This window comes from Teleopsis dalmanni, chromosome X (genome assembly GCF_002237135.1).
Source record: "Teleopsis dalmanni isolate 2A chromosome X, ASM223713v2, whole genome shotgun sequence".
Lineage (NCBI taxonomy): Eukaryota > Metazoa > Arthropoda > Insecta > Diptera > Diopsidae > Teleopsis > Teleopsis dalmanni.
The window spans coordinates 74165779-74182231 of record NC_051848.1 but is presented as its reverse complement, the minus strand read 5'-3'; the positions used below and the strand labels follow the sequence as shown (position 1 = coordinate 74182231).

Here is a 16453-nt window from a genome sequence, read left to right as displayed (position 1 = left end):
CTTCTTATACTTAACTCGTTTCTTCTTTCTCTTTTGTGTCATTAATGCATTTCGCAACTGCACTTTAAGTACCAAACTTCCTTGTTTATGTACTTGAATGTCATTATCTCTAAGTAACAACACGAAGACTTCTACTATTCTTGTTTGTGGTGTCACTAATGAAATTACCTGTTTAGGTTGTGCTCTCACTTTTTTGTTACTGTATTTTTTATATCTTTTTGAGTAAAATTAACTCTTCATCGCTCCATGCATGACAGAGATGAAGGAAGCTTTTAACCACAATTTTTTCTTGATTTTAATTGGTTTTTTTTGATTTTTGTTGCTTTGAATTTTGCAGAAAAATTATTACCCGCATAAAATAAAATAACTAATTTTTATAATAAAAAAAAAATATCGTACAATAATAATAACAAAAAATTAAAAGTAATTTATTAAAAGTAATTTATTTAAATAATTAGTTTTCTCACTTAAAAAAAAACACTGAAAGAAAAGTCACTCAACGTTAAATAATTTAAAAAAAAAAATAATCGAGGTTAGATAAATGCGCTTCATAGCATACCATTGATCTTTTAATTAAAAGATACTTAACAAATCGAAACATAATCTGATATATCAAATTTAACAGGAAAACAAATCACAATATCTTGTTAACAGAATAACTCTATTTCCAAAAAATGAACCAAATGGACTTCTATTCAATTTAAACTGTATCTGCTACCTGTTACCATTTCAAATGCAAAACGAATGTTTTCTTTCAAATTTACAGGTACAGTGAAAACTTTACCAACAGACACCTTTCATATTCAACGGATTCGATTCTTGGATAGACAGTTTTCGCAAAATCAAATTTTCTTTCATCATAATTCGAACCACCTTAACTTCTCTGGATCGGACTTCACTCTTGCAAGCACATATGTAAGTTGTTTGACGGTGAGCATTCGCCGAAGAGACTGTATATCCCTATGTTTACATAAGTAATATATATTTAAAATATATATATATTATATAAAGAAGCCCATAGTCAAAATTTGATTTTAGGAGGATGGTTTTTCAGATAATTTCTGTGATTAAGAACATTTTTTTTCTCCCCAAGCAATAATGGTGCCATATGTACCATGAGTATATATTAATATAATTATTCGATTCATTTTAGGGCCACATGCCCGTCTATAAGTAAATATAAAATTGATATACACATATAATAGATCTAGGAGTTATTGTATCTTTATCGGCATCATAAGATTATGTGCAATGTATCATATGATATAACGAGAAATAAGTAGGTAAATAAATGATGCGGCATATCTATGTCTATGCATTGAGGCAATTAATTGGACCATTGTGTTAATGTTCGCAACCTTCTTTTCTTTATTTCTTTATAATATAGCCATTTTATTATTATTATTATTAAGTAATAGGCTATTTAAAGCACCCCGACCTAAGAGATTTATTGTACGCCTATAGGCCCAACTAGGACAATTTTAGACTATTTATAAATCTTATAATTGCTGTGGGCTTAATTTTACCTATTTGATTTGGGACTAGGATCCCGCTTCCAAGGTAATCGATTCTACGTCTTGCCGCCGCTGGGCAATTACATAGAACATGTTCTGATGTTTCTTTCTCCTCATGACAGAGTCGACAGGAGTCACTTTCTACCGCACCTATAATCTTCATGTGGTAATTAAGTCTACAGTGTCCTGTAAGAAGTTCAGTGTAGATTTTAATATCATTTCTGCTAAGGCTAAGGATAGCATCGACTTTGATGGGTTCAGGATCAATGAATCTTTTTGACTGTCGTATGCCTAAGCCATTTTATTAAGTCAATTGTAGTGTATTTTTTGAACTTTATTTAAGTTGGATGTCCTATTTCTTCTGACTAATTATTTAAAATGTTTTTCAAACCAACTTACCTAACTCAATCTATCAGTCTTATAAAGTATTGATTATTTTTGATTTAGACGTAGCATATTCCGTTGTAGTCCATCTATATATATTTTTAGTACAACTATATTATTGAACCGAAAAAATTTTATCTCACCAATATATTGTCAATATATAGTTCTGAGGCACCATCAAATTTGTCATATTTATAATATGATTTTTTTTATTTTAAAACTTTTAATCAAATTCAGTTATAATTTCTGTAACTAATGAATATTTTGAGCCTTCGAAAAATTCTAAAATCATAAGTCGTAAATCTGTATTATATATTATTGTATATCGATAATATAAGCTATGGCGCGATTGTGATCTCAGTATGATAATAGTCGCTCATCTATTTTAAATAAAATCCCTTCCACTGCCGTTCCGACCTTGGATCAGTTCTTATACTGCCGTTCCGCGCTACGTACCCTAAGTATTTCACATCTTCATAGCAACATCCCTGGTGATTTTTAAAATCAACAAAACATACTAATAAATCATTTATGTAGACAATCACGAGTTCTCGAAACACGGTTGGCATCACCTTATCCATTAACCTAGCCAATTAAATGCTAAAATGCTGTACCTACTACCGTTTTCTTCACAGCTGTTTTCATCATGGACTTCTCTTCTAATGAAATCTGGCAGAAACCTTTCTTCAAATCAAATATCAGTGAGCAAACCGGGTTTCCTAGTGTGCCATAACGTAAACATAACAACCGTAATAGAAAAGGTATGGGGCTCAAATGATTTACGAATCATTTATCACTCACTTATCAAACATTCCTTATATATCAAGTAAATTACTGCTAAAAATTAGACTTATCGGTTAAAGTTTTGTTATTGTTGCGGTATAATCGAACTACCTTTTTAAAGTAAAAAAAGATGTTCTTTCTTTACATTTTCACTATAACCAAGATTTAATATTAAATTTGTTTGTAGCTTATAGTTAGGAACTCATTAAAACAGTAATTTATGATAATACTACATGGTATTAAAGAGTTTTAACAGATAAAACGATATATGGCAAATATTACAAATCCGATAAAATGAGATACTTTTTCTCACAAATATACAGGTATCATAAACCAATCGTTCAAATTCTTGCAAATTCTTACCAACTAATCGTTCTTCTTATCTTATTAGAATTACACATATTCTTATAAGATAATAAATTACTAAAGTATTTCATAGAAAATTGTGTAAAGGATATTTAGTGATCAGCCGATCCTGTATTGAAAAACTCGGATTTGAAAATTTTAATGGTTCTAATGGTACGAGTTCTTATTATTTCGGATTATTGTCGGATTCTTTAGAATGGAATTTGTGGAATCCATTTAAAAATCATTTATTTTTCTATAAACTTAAAAGCATAGACAAATATTATTAACGTAATGCATTTTAAAATATTTTATTTTTTTTATAATGTCATTTTTAAATATCCTTTAAAGTATTTTAAGTATCTGAAACGCTCACAGTATTTTTTTTAAATTAATTATACTTAATTCTCTTTTTCTATTTTTTTATTGGTGTTAAGTTAATTGAAAGCTAAATTATTGAGCTCAAATCTATAACCCGGTTTTCCCTAGAGAAATCTAGGTCTCCTGCAATAAAGGGTTAAAATTCGAAAATTGATCTTTTAAAGCATCAATATACATTTTCTTTTTCTTAGATACGTATTTCATATCTTTAGGAGACTCGCTTTCGAATAAATAAATAAACATTCCTCCCTCCCTTAATTTTAAAGAAAATCCTTTTTGAGAGTGTGTGAAGATAATTTGAGAAAGAATTCAGGAGGAAATTCTAGTCAAAAAGAAGCATTTTTCAAAAGTTTCGAAAACTGCTTTTTTCAACAAGTGGATTTTACGAAAAATACGTTTTGAGAAGAAGGGAAGAGAATTTGGAAATCCATATCTGAGGCAAAAATGTTTTCTTATTCTTTCATAGTGTCTTGCTAAAAAAAAATTTATATCTTTTAAAAAAAAATTCATATCTTTTAAACAAATTAATTATTATTAAATTATTTGTTAATTTATTATTTATTAAATTATGTGATTATTATTTATTAAATTATGTGATTATTATTTATTAAATTATGTGTTTATTATTTATTAAATTATGTGTTTATTGAAAATCACAATTTTTCAATAATAGATTATTATTGTCCAAATGTCTAAGAGCAAAATGAGTTGCAAGTTTGAATTCAGCAGACCTAAATTGTTCTTAAACCTTGAAGAAGTCAAGAAAGAGAAAAAAAATTTATTTGTGAAGCCCTGCATTATTATCCATTAGATTATTTTGTTTGTTACTATTAGGAAAAAAAAAAACAAAACACTTACTTATTTATCGTTATCACTGATATATAACGTAAAAAATATCCTTTCGTTCTTTTTTATAGAATAATCAACAGATTTGATAATGAAGTAGTTCCACATGAGATGATTCCTTTAACCAAGTGGCGGCAATGGATGAGTGAGGAATTCATGCAGTAGAAATGTATTGAGGAAGGTGCGAATGATCATTAATCATTTAAAGAGCAGAGTTGAAATTGTTGATTGTTGTTATGTTAATCCCTGTACACTGTTAAGAAAGCTTTTGCTTTATTTTGAAAATACACAATATTAAACACAAAAACATTGCAGATAAAATACGATGATTAGCACCTTTTTGGATTGGATTGAGACGTCAAATAGAAACACAGGCGCCAACTTAGGTAAATAGAAACACTTTAACACTTTTTATTGCACTTTTTGCAGAAACTAATTTCATATTTTTTTATTTATTTAAGGTAATTAAATATTTTAAAAAGGGAAACTTGCAATAGTTTATAATAAAACATTTAATTTATAATATATTGTCACATTTTAATTTTATTAAATTTGTTTAGATTTTATTACTTGCAAACTTTTAATGAAATGTTTTTTTAAATTTTCTTATAATATTTAAGTAATTTATTTTTTTCTTATTTATTACTTTTCAAAACTTGCTGGAACATATGGAATAAAACAAATTAAATATTTCCAATTTTCACGTAAATTTATTTATTTATTTTTTTTTTTTTTGTGAACGTGTAACCGCAATTTACAAAAGCGCACGCGCGTCTACGTAAAAATAATTTATTTAATAATAAAATAAGCAACTAATAATTCCAGCACCGAATCTAAGGAGAAAAATTACTAATCTCACACCTGCGCATAAGTTCAATACTGAAAAGTAACTAAATTATTTATTTCAGCCCACAAACAGGTAAGCAACGAGCACAGTTGCTCGTTGGCCTAATCACGATCTCGCCATTTCCAACTCAAACGCCAACCAACAACATTTGTCGGACTTATCGGCATTACATCGCAAACTCAAAATCGAAAGCGAACTCGAACTCGAACTCAAACATGTTCAGTGCTCGCTGCTAACGCTATCTACATATGCATGCCTTAGTTCAAAATTACATATAAAATACATACAAAAACAATTCAATATTCGTATGCTAACAAAAAGTAAACAAAACAAATCCGAAACATAAGAGCAGAAGAACAAAAACAACAAGAACACAGCAAGTATGAAAAGAAAACTGGTTAACGAGTAGCCACAATTGAACTGGCATGGAACGAACGTAGAGCAAATTAAATTCTTATACGCAATGCGGCGTGGCTTAAGCTGCAACGTAAGTTCAACATTTTTAAGCTTCTTAACTTTTTGCCTACAAAAAGCCACGAAGCGTGTTTGTTCGTCTGTTTGTTTGCTTTGTTTTGTTCTGTTTTGTGTATTGTGTTTTGTGTTTTGTTTGATTCGACAACAACAAAAACATATAGAGAATCATTAACCCAAGCTATACTACAACGAATTCAACGATATTCCTTAGCTATGCAATCGTCATCAACGAATGAATTACAATATTTTGTTAAGAAGAGTTTTTTCAAACCAAAAAAATTAATTTTATCACAATAAATTAAGGCCGTGTGCGAGTTCGAGTAAATTGATGGTAAATTGAGGGAAATAGTAAATTATGTCGGCAAAAGTTGGTATTTAGCAGAATTTCAAGTAGGGTAAATTAGATGAAAATCAAGTAAAGTAGGTAGTATCATTGTGAAAATTTAAGAAGATGTTTAATAAATAAATTTAAAAATTTTTATCCAAAAATAATAAATAATTGCAATAAATAAATAAATAAATATTTACATAATTGCAGTGCAAAAAATCCCTACGAAATTTCAATTTACTTTACCTCAATTTACTCGAACTCGCACATGGCCTAAATGATTATTTCAAAAAAATTAATTATTTTTTATTTAATGTATTTATATAAATACATATAGAAATATGTATGCATAAATATGTTATTTATTAATTTTACAACATTAAGATAAATAATAAACTAAATGATAATTTTACAAAAAATAATTAAAGACAAACTCCCATAAGTCAAAATACCATTTTGCAAAAAACAAAGGTTCGACTTATAGACACTTCGAGTTAGAGAATTTTTTCTTTTTTTTTTATTTTTTCTTAGTTTTTTATTTTTATTTTTTATTTTTTTGGATTTTTAAAATATCCTAAAATTACATTTTAAGATATTTATTTATTTGCAATCAAACACAATACAGAAGTTATAGTGAAGTTAAATATTCAGAAATTAGGGTTTGGGATTTCAATTTATTTTTCTTAAATTCAGTAAAAGAGGTTCCAATTTATTCCAAGCCTTATAGTTATCATGAGTTGTAGTTTCATTCCTTTGCAAATATAAATTCAGAATTTTGAATGAATCTTCTACCTCATTCTTGGAAGGCTAATGAACAATTTCATCCACTGAACCCATATTATTACTTTCCGCTCCGCTTAGAATCAGATCCACTAATTCAGAGCTATAATGCTCAATAATATCGTCATCTGTAGGAAAGCTTGATCTACAAATTGCATTGTCACGCTCAATAATCGTTAAGAATAGCATTGAAAGTTATTATATTTACTTTAAACCACACATCATAATTCTATTTTATCAATTCACGGTCTTCATCAATGTTATGCAAGAAAACTAAACTAATGTCGTCCTGTTCGTCTAATGTAGAAAATTGTCATCCTAATAAACCTCAAACTGTATGAACTTTACTTTAGAGAAAAAGGTATTTGAAGCGGTAGTTAGAGGAAGAAGGCGTACAGGTAGACCGTGCCTTCGGTAGCCTTAACCGGACTTGATGTAAGAGACATGTAGTGTCACGCCGAAACCCGGTAACGGATACATATGACCAAATAATCTTTTATAGCGTTGGTTGTAAACTGATTTCAATCTATATACGTACCAATGTTATTCCTGTGGTACCACAATGGGCCATTATTTACGCTCAAGTGGGCCGCCACTTCAACCTATCTACCAAAGTTAGTAAGTAAGAGAGAAAAAATACAACATTATATTATTTATTATTAATAATATTTATTTTACTATTATGTGCCTGTACTTGTTTGTATATATACATGTATTTATCAGTGCATATATTTTATTAACATGACTTGTTGTGTTTTTGTCGTTTTTGATTGAATTAGAACCACAAATTTAACTTAAAATTTTGTGTCTACTGTTCTGATCTTAAAAAATTTATAGAATTATGCTCCCCATATGAAAAGTGTCTCTTTATAGAACCATCATTGCTAATATGAAAAGTGTCTTTTCATGAGAAAGATATATCAGAAAGACATAAACTGCAGATCTGTGTTTGCCTTAATAGCTAGCAGCTCTTTCTTGTTTCTTTCTAACTTGATGAATATATATGAAACCAACTTTTCAGTTACTAAAATCATTCTCACCTAACTTATGCACTTCCACTTTTAATATACCTCTATTATCTATATTCTTTTGAGTTGTTTTTGTTTTAGTTCCAAATATAAACATTTAGTATCTGAGATTGGCTTTTCCATTTTAAAAGTTTAGGAACACTACGTCATTCCGGGGTCAGAACTTCTTTTGTTGGGAACTTTTGGCTAATGGTTAATAACTAATATTGTAACATATTTGGAGCGATGCAATTAGCTTCCTGATCGTGAAATATCATTAAATTTATTAACAAATTCCAAAAAATAACTATTTTGATAAGTGGAAAGAAAAGAAATCACGACAAAAATACAGAAGACACTGAAATTGCAATTTGGTTTGAGAACACAACAACAAAACGAACGAGAAGAATTTACGAGAATTGCAACTGTAGAATGTGGTTAAGAAGAAAATACAGTTAAAAAGAAAAACGAGTATCAATTGGGATAAGAACACAATACAACGAGGCATACGGTGTGTACAAAAAAAAGGCCAAAAAAAAATAAATAAAATAAAAAAATAACTGAAAACCAGACAGACGAGTGGGAATTCTTATGAAATTCTTGTCTATCATAAAAAATAGCCATTAAACGAACTGGCTCACATATATTCCGAGGCGCATACAAGTATAAGTACACGTAAATCATACCCTGGCAAGTACAAATGGCTACAAGCAGTGCGATATGCACACTTCCACAATATCGGATACGTACGTAATAAACAAAGTGGACGGATATATCTTTTATATCTTCTTTGAAGCGTCACTGCATTGAGGTACGTGGCCCGCGCGCGAATTATTCACGGAAATCTGCGTTCCATGGATAGCAAGAGTGTGAGGAGTAGGTATGAGAGGGACTGGTACCAAAAGGAAGTCAGCTAAAATGTTAAATAATAAAAAACTTAAAAAAAGTATGTTATTGTTTACGGTTGTTATGTTGTTCGATTGTTTTACTTAACTGGTTTTGGTTTACGGCTTCGTGGCAACTATTTATCATTCTAGTGTAGCAGTCATAGCATTCAGTACAAACACTTCACAGCCTTCTTATCACTCCCATCTAAATAGCTCAAAGCGACTAACAATAGTTATGTTATACCGCAATAGTTACAAAAAAAAACGTTAACTTAACAAATAATGCTGCATTTCAATGTATCCTATCAGCCAATTAAATAGTTTGAAGCTGGCTCAGAAACCGCTGTGTCTGCTGCGTTTTTTGTTTTAGTGCTATTACTAAGATACACTAAAACAATACAATAAAGCATTTTTTAACTCCTGTTTAACCTAAAAAACTAGTTTACTTCGTCTTGATTATGGAATCGCATCTCGCATCTCCAATTGCAGAATTTATGAACTCGTTATCGTGGCTTGAGTATTATGCAAAGTCGGTATTATAAAATTCTTCTTTAACTTAACAATTCCTATTGTTCTCTCTTATTTTTGGTATGATCGCAGCCCAGCAAATGCAAGTCACAGTGGTTTAATATTATTATTGCTGTCATACATGCTTTACATGTGCAGTACTCACCAACGAGCAACTTGTATAAAGTTGGATGTTGCCTCAAACATATTGTATTGCGTTATGAGCCAAATTGTTATTGTTTTTTTGTCTGTAGCCCTCTACTCCTAAACGAAACTGCAAAAGTCTATAAATGTAAACCCCATATTAAATATTCATGTCAAAAACTCCGTTAAAAGTAATACCCCATACTTTTTAAAGGACCTTCTGTCAGTAGTGTTTTTTTCTAATATAACGACACTAAATACTAAATACTAAATTACTAAATTCTAAATACTAAATTCTCTTTACTAATTTAATTTTTAAAATAGATGTTAACTTAATTTGTAGCTACTCAGCTGAAATCTGAAACTCGTGTTTTTTATAGACATCTGGGTCTCCGACCCTTTAACGAGTTAAAGTTCAGAAATTGAAATTTTAAAGGATTAATGAAACCTCGTTTTATTTATATTTTTATTTTGTTTAATATAATACCCATTATTAGTTCCGATCAAGTTTTTTCAATATTATACATTAGGAAACTAACACAAAATAAGGAGACGATAATATAAATTATTGCAAATTTATGAAAATGTCAGGCAAATTAAATAAATTGCATTTAGAATTACAAGCCATCTCATCGTGTTTCATAGATCTTGATCTTACCTACAGCGACCTATTCTATCTGTTTATAATAATCAGTGAGAGAAGAATAGATAATCTAATAGTAGGCTTATTTTAATTATCGCTAGCAATAGAATGCTTTATAAGAGAGCTGTAGAAATCTAGAAAATCTCATTATCCATTAATAGTAAGTTAAAATTTCAAATACTGAACTTAACCACCTTGAGATATTATCCAAGATATATGAATCCAACTACTATGATTATACTCAGCAATGTTTTTATTCTTTCTCCTAAAGCAGACCGAGAGCATTTTTAGCATGTAACGATTTTTTAACGCACCGAAAATGTTTTGTATATAATATAAAAAGACATTAAAATCTAGAAAGACTTAACGGTGCCTACAGATCCGAAAATAGCTCTCTAATCCAAAAAATTAGAAAACTAGCGGTACAAAATATAAAGAAGATCTTCCATAAAAAATGTGGCCAATTGAGAAAAATATTTATTTTAAAGTTTGTAGGCGCTTTTTAATTCAACAGTCCAGATGAGCAGGGCCGAAAATATCTCTCTAGTCTAAAAATTAAAAAGACTGGATAAGACTTTTGACAACAATAAGTAAAAAATCGCTTCCATAAAAAATGTGGATAATTCAAAGAGAGATATTATTTATTAGTTTTGTTCCGAACAAAAATATAATAAAACTGGCTAAGAGATTTGAGAATAAGTGAAAAAACCCATCAATAAAGAATGTGACCAATTGAAAGGGATATTTATTGATTTTGTTCAGATCCATGTGATCTCGCTGGAAATTGGTTCCTTAATTTAACATTAACATACTTCATGAGAAGTTTTGAACGTTACGATTTCATCAAAGTTAATACCCTTATTAACAATAATTAGATGAAGGTTTGGCAGAAACCCAGATTACTTTAATTTGGGTTTGTAATTATCGTTGCTTTTTCAATTGTCATGCCGACAATTACTCACCGGTTTAAATATACATTATATAAATATTCTATTACTACTGACCTCAAACTTTGTCTTACTTTAGTCACTTGCTAATTTTACTCCATTAAATATATGTATGAAAGTAACATATAAATACATATTTTATGCAAAAACCTTATCTATGTTATAAAATGATCACAGTCCTTAGGTTATTCATTAGTGTTCTGTTTTGTTAATTACTCACTTTGAAGATATCTTAAGAAAACATCTGATATCTGTTTTCTGAAGAATGTCATCGTCACATCCAGATCAAAAAATATTTGCTTTTAATACATACCTATAATAAATAAACAGACTTCGTTCTATGCAATTGCAGTACGTTTACATTGCGTTACAGATACCTACGCCTATAATTTCTGCATTCGCAATTTTTGTTATATAACTAACCGGAATTTCGATGAAAAAATTCCATATGCAAGACATGTGCAATTCCACATGCAAGACGACAGTACGGATGCGCGATAAAAACATAATTTATAAATGATGAAAACATTTGAGAAACCTGATTCCAATCAAAGCTGCCACTTCTGTGGTTACAAAGCAACCACAGAATAAAGCTACAATGTCAAAGCAGTTAATTGAATGATACATGCTGGAGTCCAAGTTCAAGTCCAACGATTTACATTTGATAAGAAAAACTAGAACTTGCGGCTTAAGCTGTTATCCCAAAGCAATAAAAATATGTGTTATATCGAAAGAATATTCATTTCTTCAAATATAAGATACGAATACGTGTACATGTATTGATATAATAAGAGTAAAGAAGCGTTTTTTTTTGTAATCCTTATACCATATTTTTACTATAAGCAAACTCTACTTATATAATTATACTCTTTTCTTAAATAGATTCTGAATATACAATCTATCTAAATATACTATTTTCTTAAATAGATTCTGAATATATTCTGAATATACAATCTATATAAATATGCTCTTTTCTTAAATAGATTCTGAATATATTCTGAATATACAATCTATATAAATACACTATTTTCTTAAATAGATTCTGAGTTTGGTCTAGAATCTTTACCTCCTTAGTAGTATTTCTGACTGTTGACATGCCGACCTTATTTATTAAGACCTTATTTATTACTTCAACGACTTTTTTGGTGATAAGTCGATCAGAGTGAAAAATAACGATCACAATCGAATGTTCGCACAAAAATAAGCGATCTATTTCCGAACAGTTAATTGCAATTTTTGTTTAGTGTCCGTTTACCCTAGTGGGGTATAGAGTCGCAAGGATTATTACGATAGAGATCATCACTTTACAATAAAATATTCAACAATAGTCACCTGAGCTGCCATCTGCCAAACAAAATAAATTGTTAGATGCAACTATTTATAATATCATTGCATTTCAAAATCAAGCTAACAGAAAAATGCCGAATAGTATTTACCCAACCCAAAATAAAAATACATACGACTTTGTAAGGAACATTTTATATTATTCATACATATAATTATAAATATAAATTATATTAAAATCATTGTTTAATAAAAACTCTTAAAAATTACTGACTATATACAACTAAATAATAAGTACACTTCTTCAGTGTGAATAATTGTCCCCTAGTTATAACTAGTAGAAATAATAATTATAAATACTGTTACTACACATTTTTATTAAATATTATTGCAATTGATATCGCTCAAAAGCTCAGGATCTATTAAATTTAAATTTGTATAGACATAATCAAAATCAAATTGAGGCGCTTCAACATCCTGATCTTTAATAGAACGTAAGCCAATATGTGTTCGCAGAAAGCTGTCAGCTAAAGGAAACCAGCGTAATTGTAAATCAGTTCCTTTGCCTTTTTTCACATCCTCTAACATACGCTTACGATGTTGCATATATGTAATACGAAAAATTTTTATTTTCTTTGCCACGTATTGTGCAGTCAATCCATAGCCCATAGCAGCCGCAATATCTTCCATAGCAGCGTTACGCAGTTCACGTACACGATAATCAGGATGACTTAAATTCCAAAGTATAGGATGCGCTCCATAGAGTCTTAAAAATTTTACAGAATGCTTTAATGACCATTTTCCTTCAAGTAAATCATCTTGAAGTCCACTATAAATAAGTTTTGTTGAGTTCTTTTCTGTGCAATTGAAAAGATTCTGCTCTTCAGCTGGGTTTCTGTTGTTAAGAACATTTGAATCGTCCACTTGATCAATCTCTATATTACATTGATCCAAGGTGATAAAATTGTTGATGCTTTTTTGGATGTCTGGTTCTTCATCTTTTTCAACGGATGTATATGTCACTGGTACTTCTATTCCTTTATCGTTACAAATTATTTTGTTGCTACATGGTATCTTAGATACTTCCACGAATTGTGGTGGCATTATATGTGAATTTGATTTGTCTGAATTTAAGTTTGACAAGCATTTTTCTATAACGGGCCACCAAATATAATCTGGTCTGTATGTCACATTTCCCACCATCTTTTTTTGTTCAATTTGGATGGTATTTTTTAATATTTGTAAACGAGCTTTTATACGTTTTATAGATATATTCATAACATCTGATATTTTTTCAATATATTTTAAACTTTCACTCGATTCGATGTTACTGTCACTTTTTAATAAATTCTGAAAGTCTAGTAAAAGTGTTACAAACTGCATGGATTCTACAGATGTCCACTTTCTAGTTTCACATTTCTTCAAGTCACAATCCATTGATTTCATTCTTTGCTCATTTTTATAATTAGAATTTTCGCAATTTATTTCATCTTTGATTTGAGTACTAGCATCATCTGAAAACTAGAGTTAAATGCATATTAGTAACTATAGATTTTATTAGTATATAGATTAACTAAATTACTTTATTATATAATAAGTATAACTAACAGTATAACTAAATAGTAATAGAACCAGAACTTCGTTCCATTTTTGATTTTCTTTTCCATAACTACAAAGCCAAAATTTCATTTCGATCTGACAATTCATTCTTTATTTAGAAACGACTCGAAGTTGTAAAAAAATGTTTAAAGACAATGGAAATTCATATCGAGATAACAAATGTTTTGGTTGAACAAATTTCTTTAAAAACATTGATTTATAAGTCGGCTGATTCATTTAAAAGTGGTTGCAGGAGCTTTGAAGGCGAACTCCGTAAAAGACATGTTTCTACACCAAAATTAGAGGCTCAGATGTGAGACTAATAATCTAGCTTTTTAACTCCGAAGTGAGTTCGTGCAAGCAGATCAATCCAGAAGACGATAGTCACATTTATTTCCGAACTGAAAGAAGTACAATATAAAGAATGCAATGAGGCAATACAACAACTTAGTAATCTAAACAGTTTCATATATAATAAAAGAAGAAAATGGTCAAATTCTATCATAAATCTATTTCTTGTTCATATAGTGTTTTTATAGCTTAAAACACTATATTTATATATATATATTGAGTTTAAAATCATGTCACGACAGCGAGGAAAACAAAAACCCGGATTAAACCTTTTCTTACCTATGAATGTGAAAACTAAGTGGTAAAACAATAAGAAGTGATAAAACCGCGCATTAACTTAAATATAAATATAAACTTGTATAAATATAAAAGATAAGGTCTTGTATAAGAGGCATATGGATTCATTCAGAATTCCCTAGGATGCCAAGGCCAAAGTAGTTTACATTTAAGTCTTTATGCAAAATCCAAAGCAAATGAAATTTCTCTAAAACTATTTAGCGATATTTTGCTTACGTCAGTATCCTACGACAATCACTATCGTTTACCTTTCACATTCAAGTTTCACTGCTTGTATAGAACTCAAATCAAGTAGATATCCTCAAATACTGTGAAACAATTCATACTAAAATAACATCATATAACTTCTCATATAAGACTGTTATAGACTTATAGCTTTAGACTTATGATTCTAACTAATTGAGGTGATAAGGTTCATATATTAATATAGCTGTTATGCTCAATTTTTTTGAATTCTTATGACCACTCATTTCTATTTGTAATTTATTTAAAAATTCTTTAAACTTATTTCTGCATTTTCACCTTTTCTTTTATTTTACTAGATTTTTTAAGTTTGGTAGTATTTCCCTTCGGAAATAATATTTCTATATGCTATTTTCGACTCACAACTTAAATAGATTACTAACCTATATAATTTATTTCAACAAATATTTTCTCAGATTTTGGTGAACACACAAACCTCTTCAGTATAACTCACTGCTGAACCTTGAAAATCAAAACCGCAATTTTCATTATCTTCCGTAGTAACTTCGACTTCTGGTATAAAAGCTTCTGGATCAATGGTTATTATCATTGCGTCTTCTAAATCTGTGTCCGAGTCATTTTGCTATGAACAAATTAGAATTTTTTTTACTAATGCGTATAATGTTAGGTAAGCTTACTTTGATTTTAGCATTCCTATTACATTTTGGTAACTTTCTCAGAAATGTATCAGCCAGAGCAAACCATTTCAATTTCGTTTTGGCTCCAATGCCTTTTCGTATCCGATGCTTTATACGTTTTTTTTCATAACGATAAGTCGCACGTAATATGTTTACCTTTTGAAGGGCGACCGGCTTCGTCATATTATTTCCCATAGCAGCAGCAATATCTGTCCAAGCGGCAGAACGCAATTTTTTGTTGCGATAGTCAATATCATGAATATTCCAAAGACAACGATGTGCTCCATAGAGGCGCAATAGCTTTATTGACTGCGAGACATGCCATCTTTCAGCTCTATTTTCCTCATGATTTGCCATAGAGATTTTTTAATGGTTGTCTTTCCAACCTAATAATGAATTTTGACAAATAAATTAAATATAAATAAAATTTCGAGTTATTCTTAAAATTAATTTTATTTACCACAGTATTAATTTATTTCTTAATTATGTGATGTATACATTCTCGCACACAAACAAATTTTATCGCCAAATTTCGCAAAGTTTATCTTAATATTTGTTATCTTATTATTTGCATAACATATTTGTTAAATTTAAAAAAAATATGTAAGTGAAATAGTAAAATCATACCTGCCGCTTCCGTTAAATTATAAAAACAAATAACAAAAAGGGGGCGTCTTTTTTATTCTATGACAGCCTCTTTTTGACAGCAAACAAAGAATAATTGTTGAAGAATGTAGCAAAGAATACCAACGGACACATTTTCAGTGGACATATTTCATATTCTAAACAGCTTTCTACACGAAAGAAGTAAATACTATACAAAAAAAATTTAATACAACTAAAGAATGTCAATTTGTATATACATAAACCAGATAATTATAAAATTATGAGTCTCATTTAGACTGTTTTGCTCATTATAACCGCCAATGAGGATAGTTTCTCACACAAAAATCTTTCATATACATAAGGTAACTATCAATAAATCATCTTACTTAAAGAGGAAATTACCAAATGCAACCCTTAAAAATAAAATTCCCACAAGGAAATAAGCATAAATTGAAATATTTGTCATATATTTCATATGTAAAATGTAAACAAACAACAGCTGAGCTATAAACAAAGACAGTTAGGATGTACATATTTTATAAAACCTTTGTTTTTATTAATTAAATTTAAATTTAATTTAATTTATGTATAAAATGTATATAAATGATTTAATACATT

The 16453-nt window shown here is 29.3% G+C and overlaps 1 protein-coding gene across 4 annotated transcripts; it reads right to left on the bottom strand.

Moving 5' to 3' along the window:
* Positions 1-12377: 12377 nt before the first annotated feature.
* LOC119661897 lies at positions 12378-15903 on the bottom strand. Of its 4 annotated transcripts, none has more exons than XM_038071404.1 (4): positions 15857-15903; positions 15230-15615; positions 15028-15174; positions 12378-13622 (listed from the first exon to the last, which is right to left on the bottom strand). In XM_038071404.1, the coding sequence occupies exons 2-4, from the start codon at positions 15584-15586 to the stop codon at positions 12480-12482; spliced, it is 1647 nt and encodes a 548-aa protein (XP_037927332.1). In that variant the 5' UTR covers positions 15587-15615; positions 15857-15903; the 3' UTR covers positions 12378-12479. The 4 variants fall into 4 exon arrangements, with proteins under 4 accessions (XP_037927332.1, XP_037927333.1, XP_037927334.1 ...); XM_038071403.1 differs by lacking the exon at positions 15857-15903 and adding an exon at positions 15690-15850 and having other exon boundaries at positions 12379-13622; XM_038071405.1 differs by lacking the exons at positions 15028-15174; positions 15857-15903 and adding an exon at positions 15690-15850.
* Between the last annotated feature and the right edge of the window lie 550 nt (positions 15904-16453).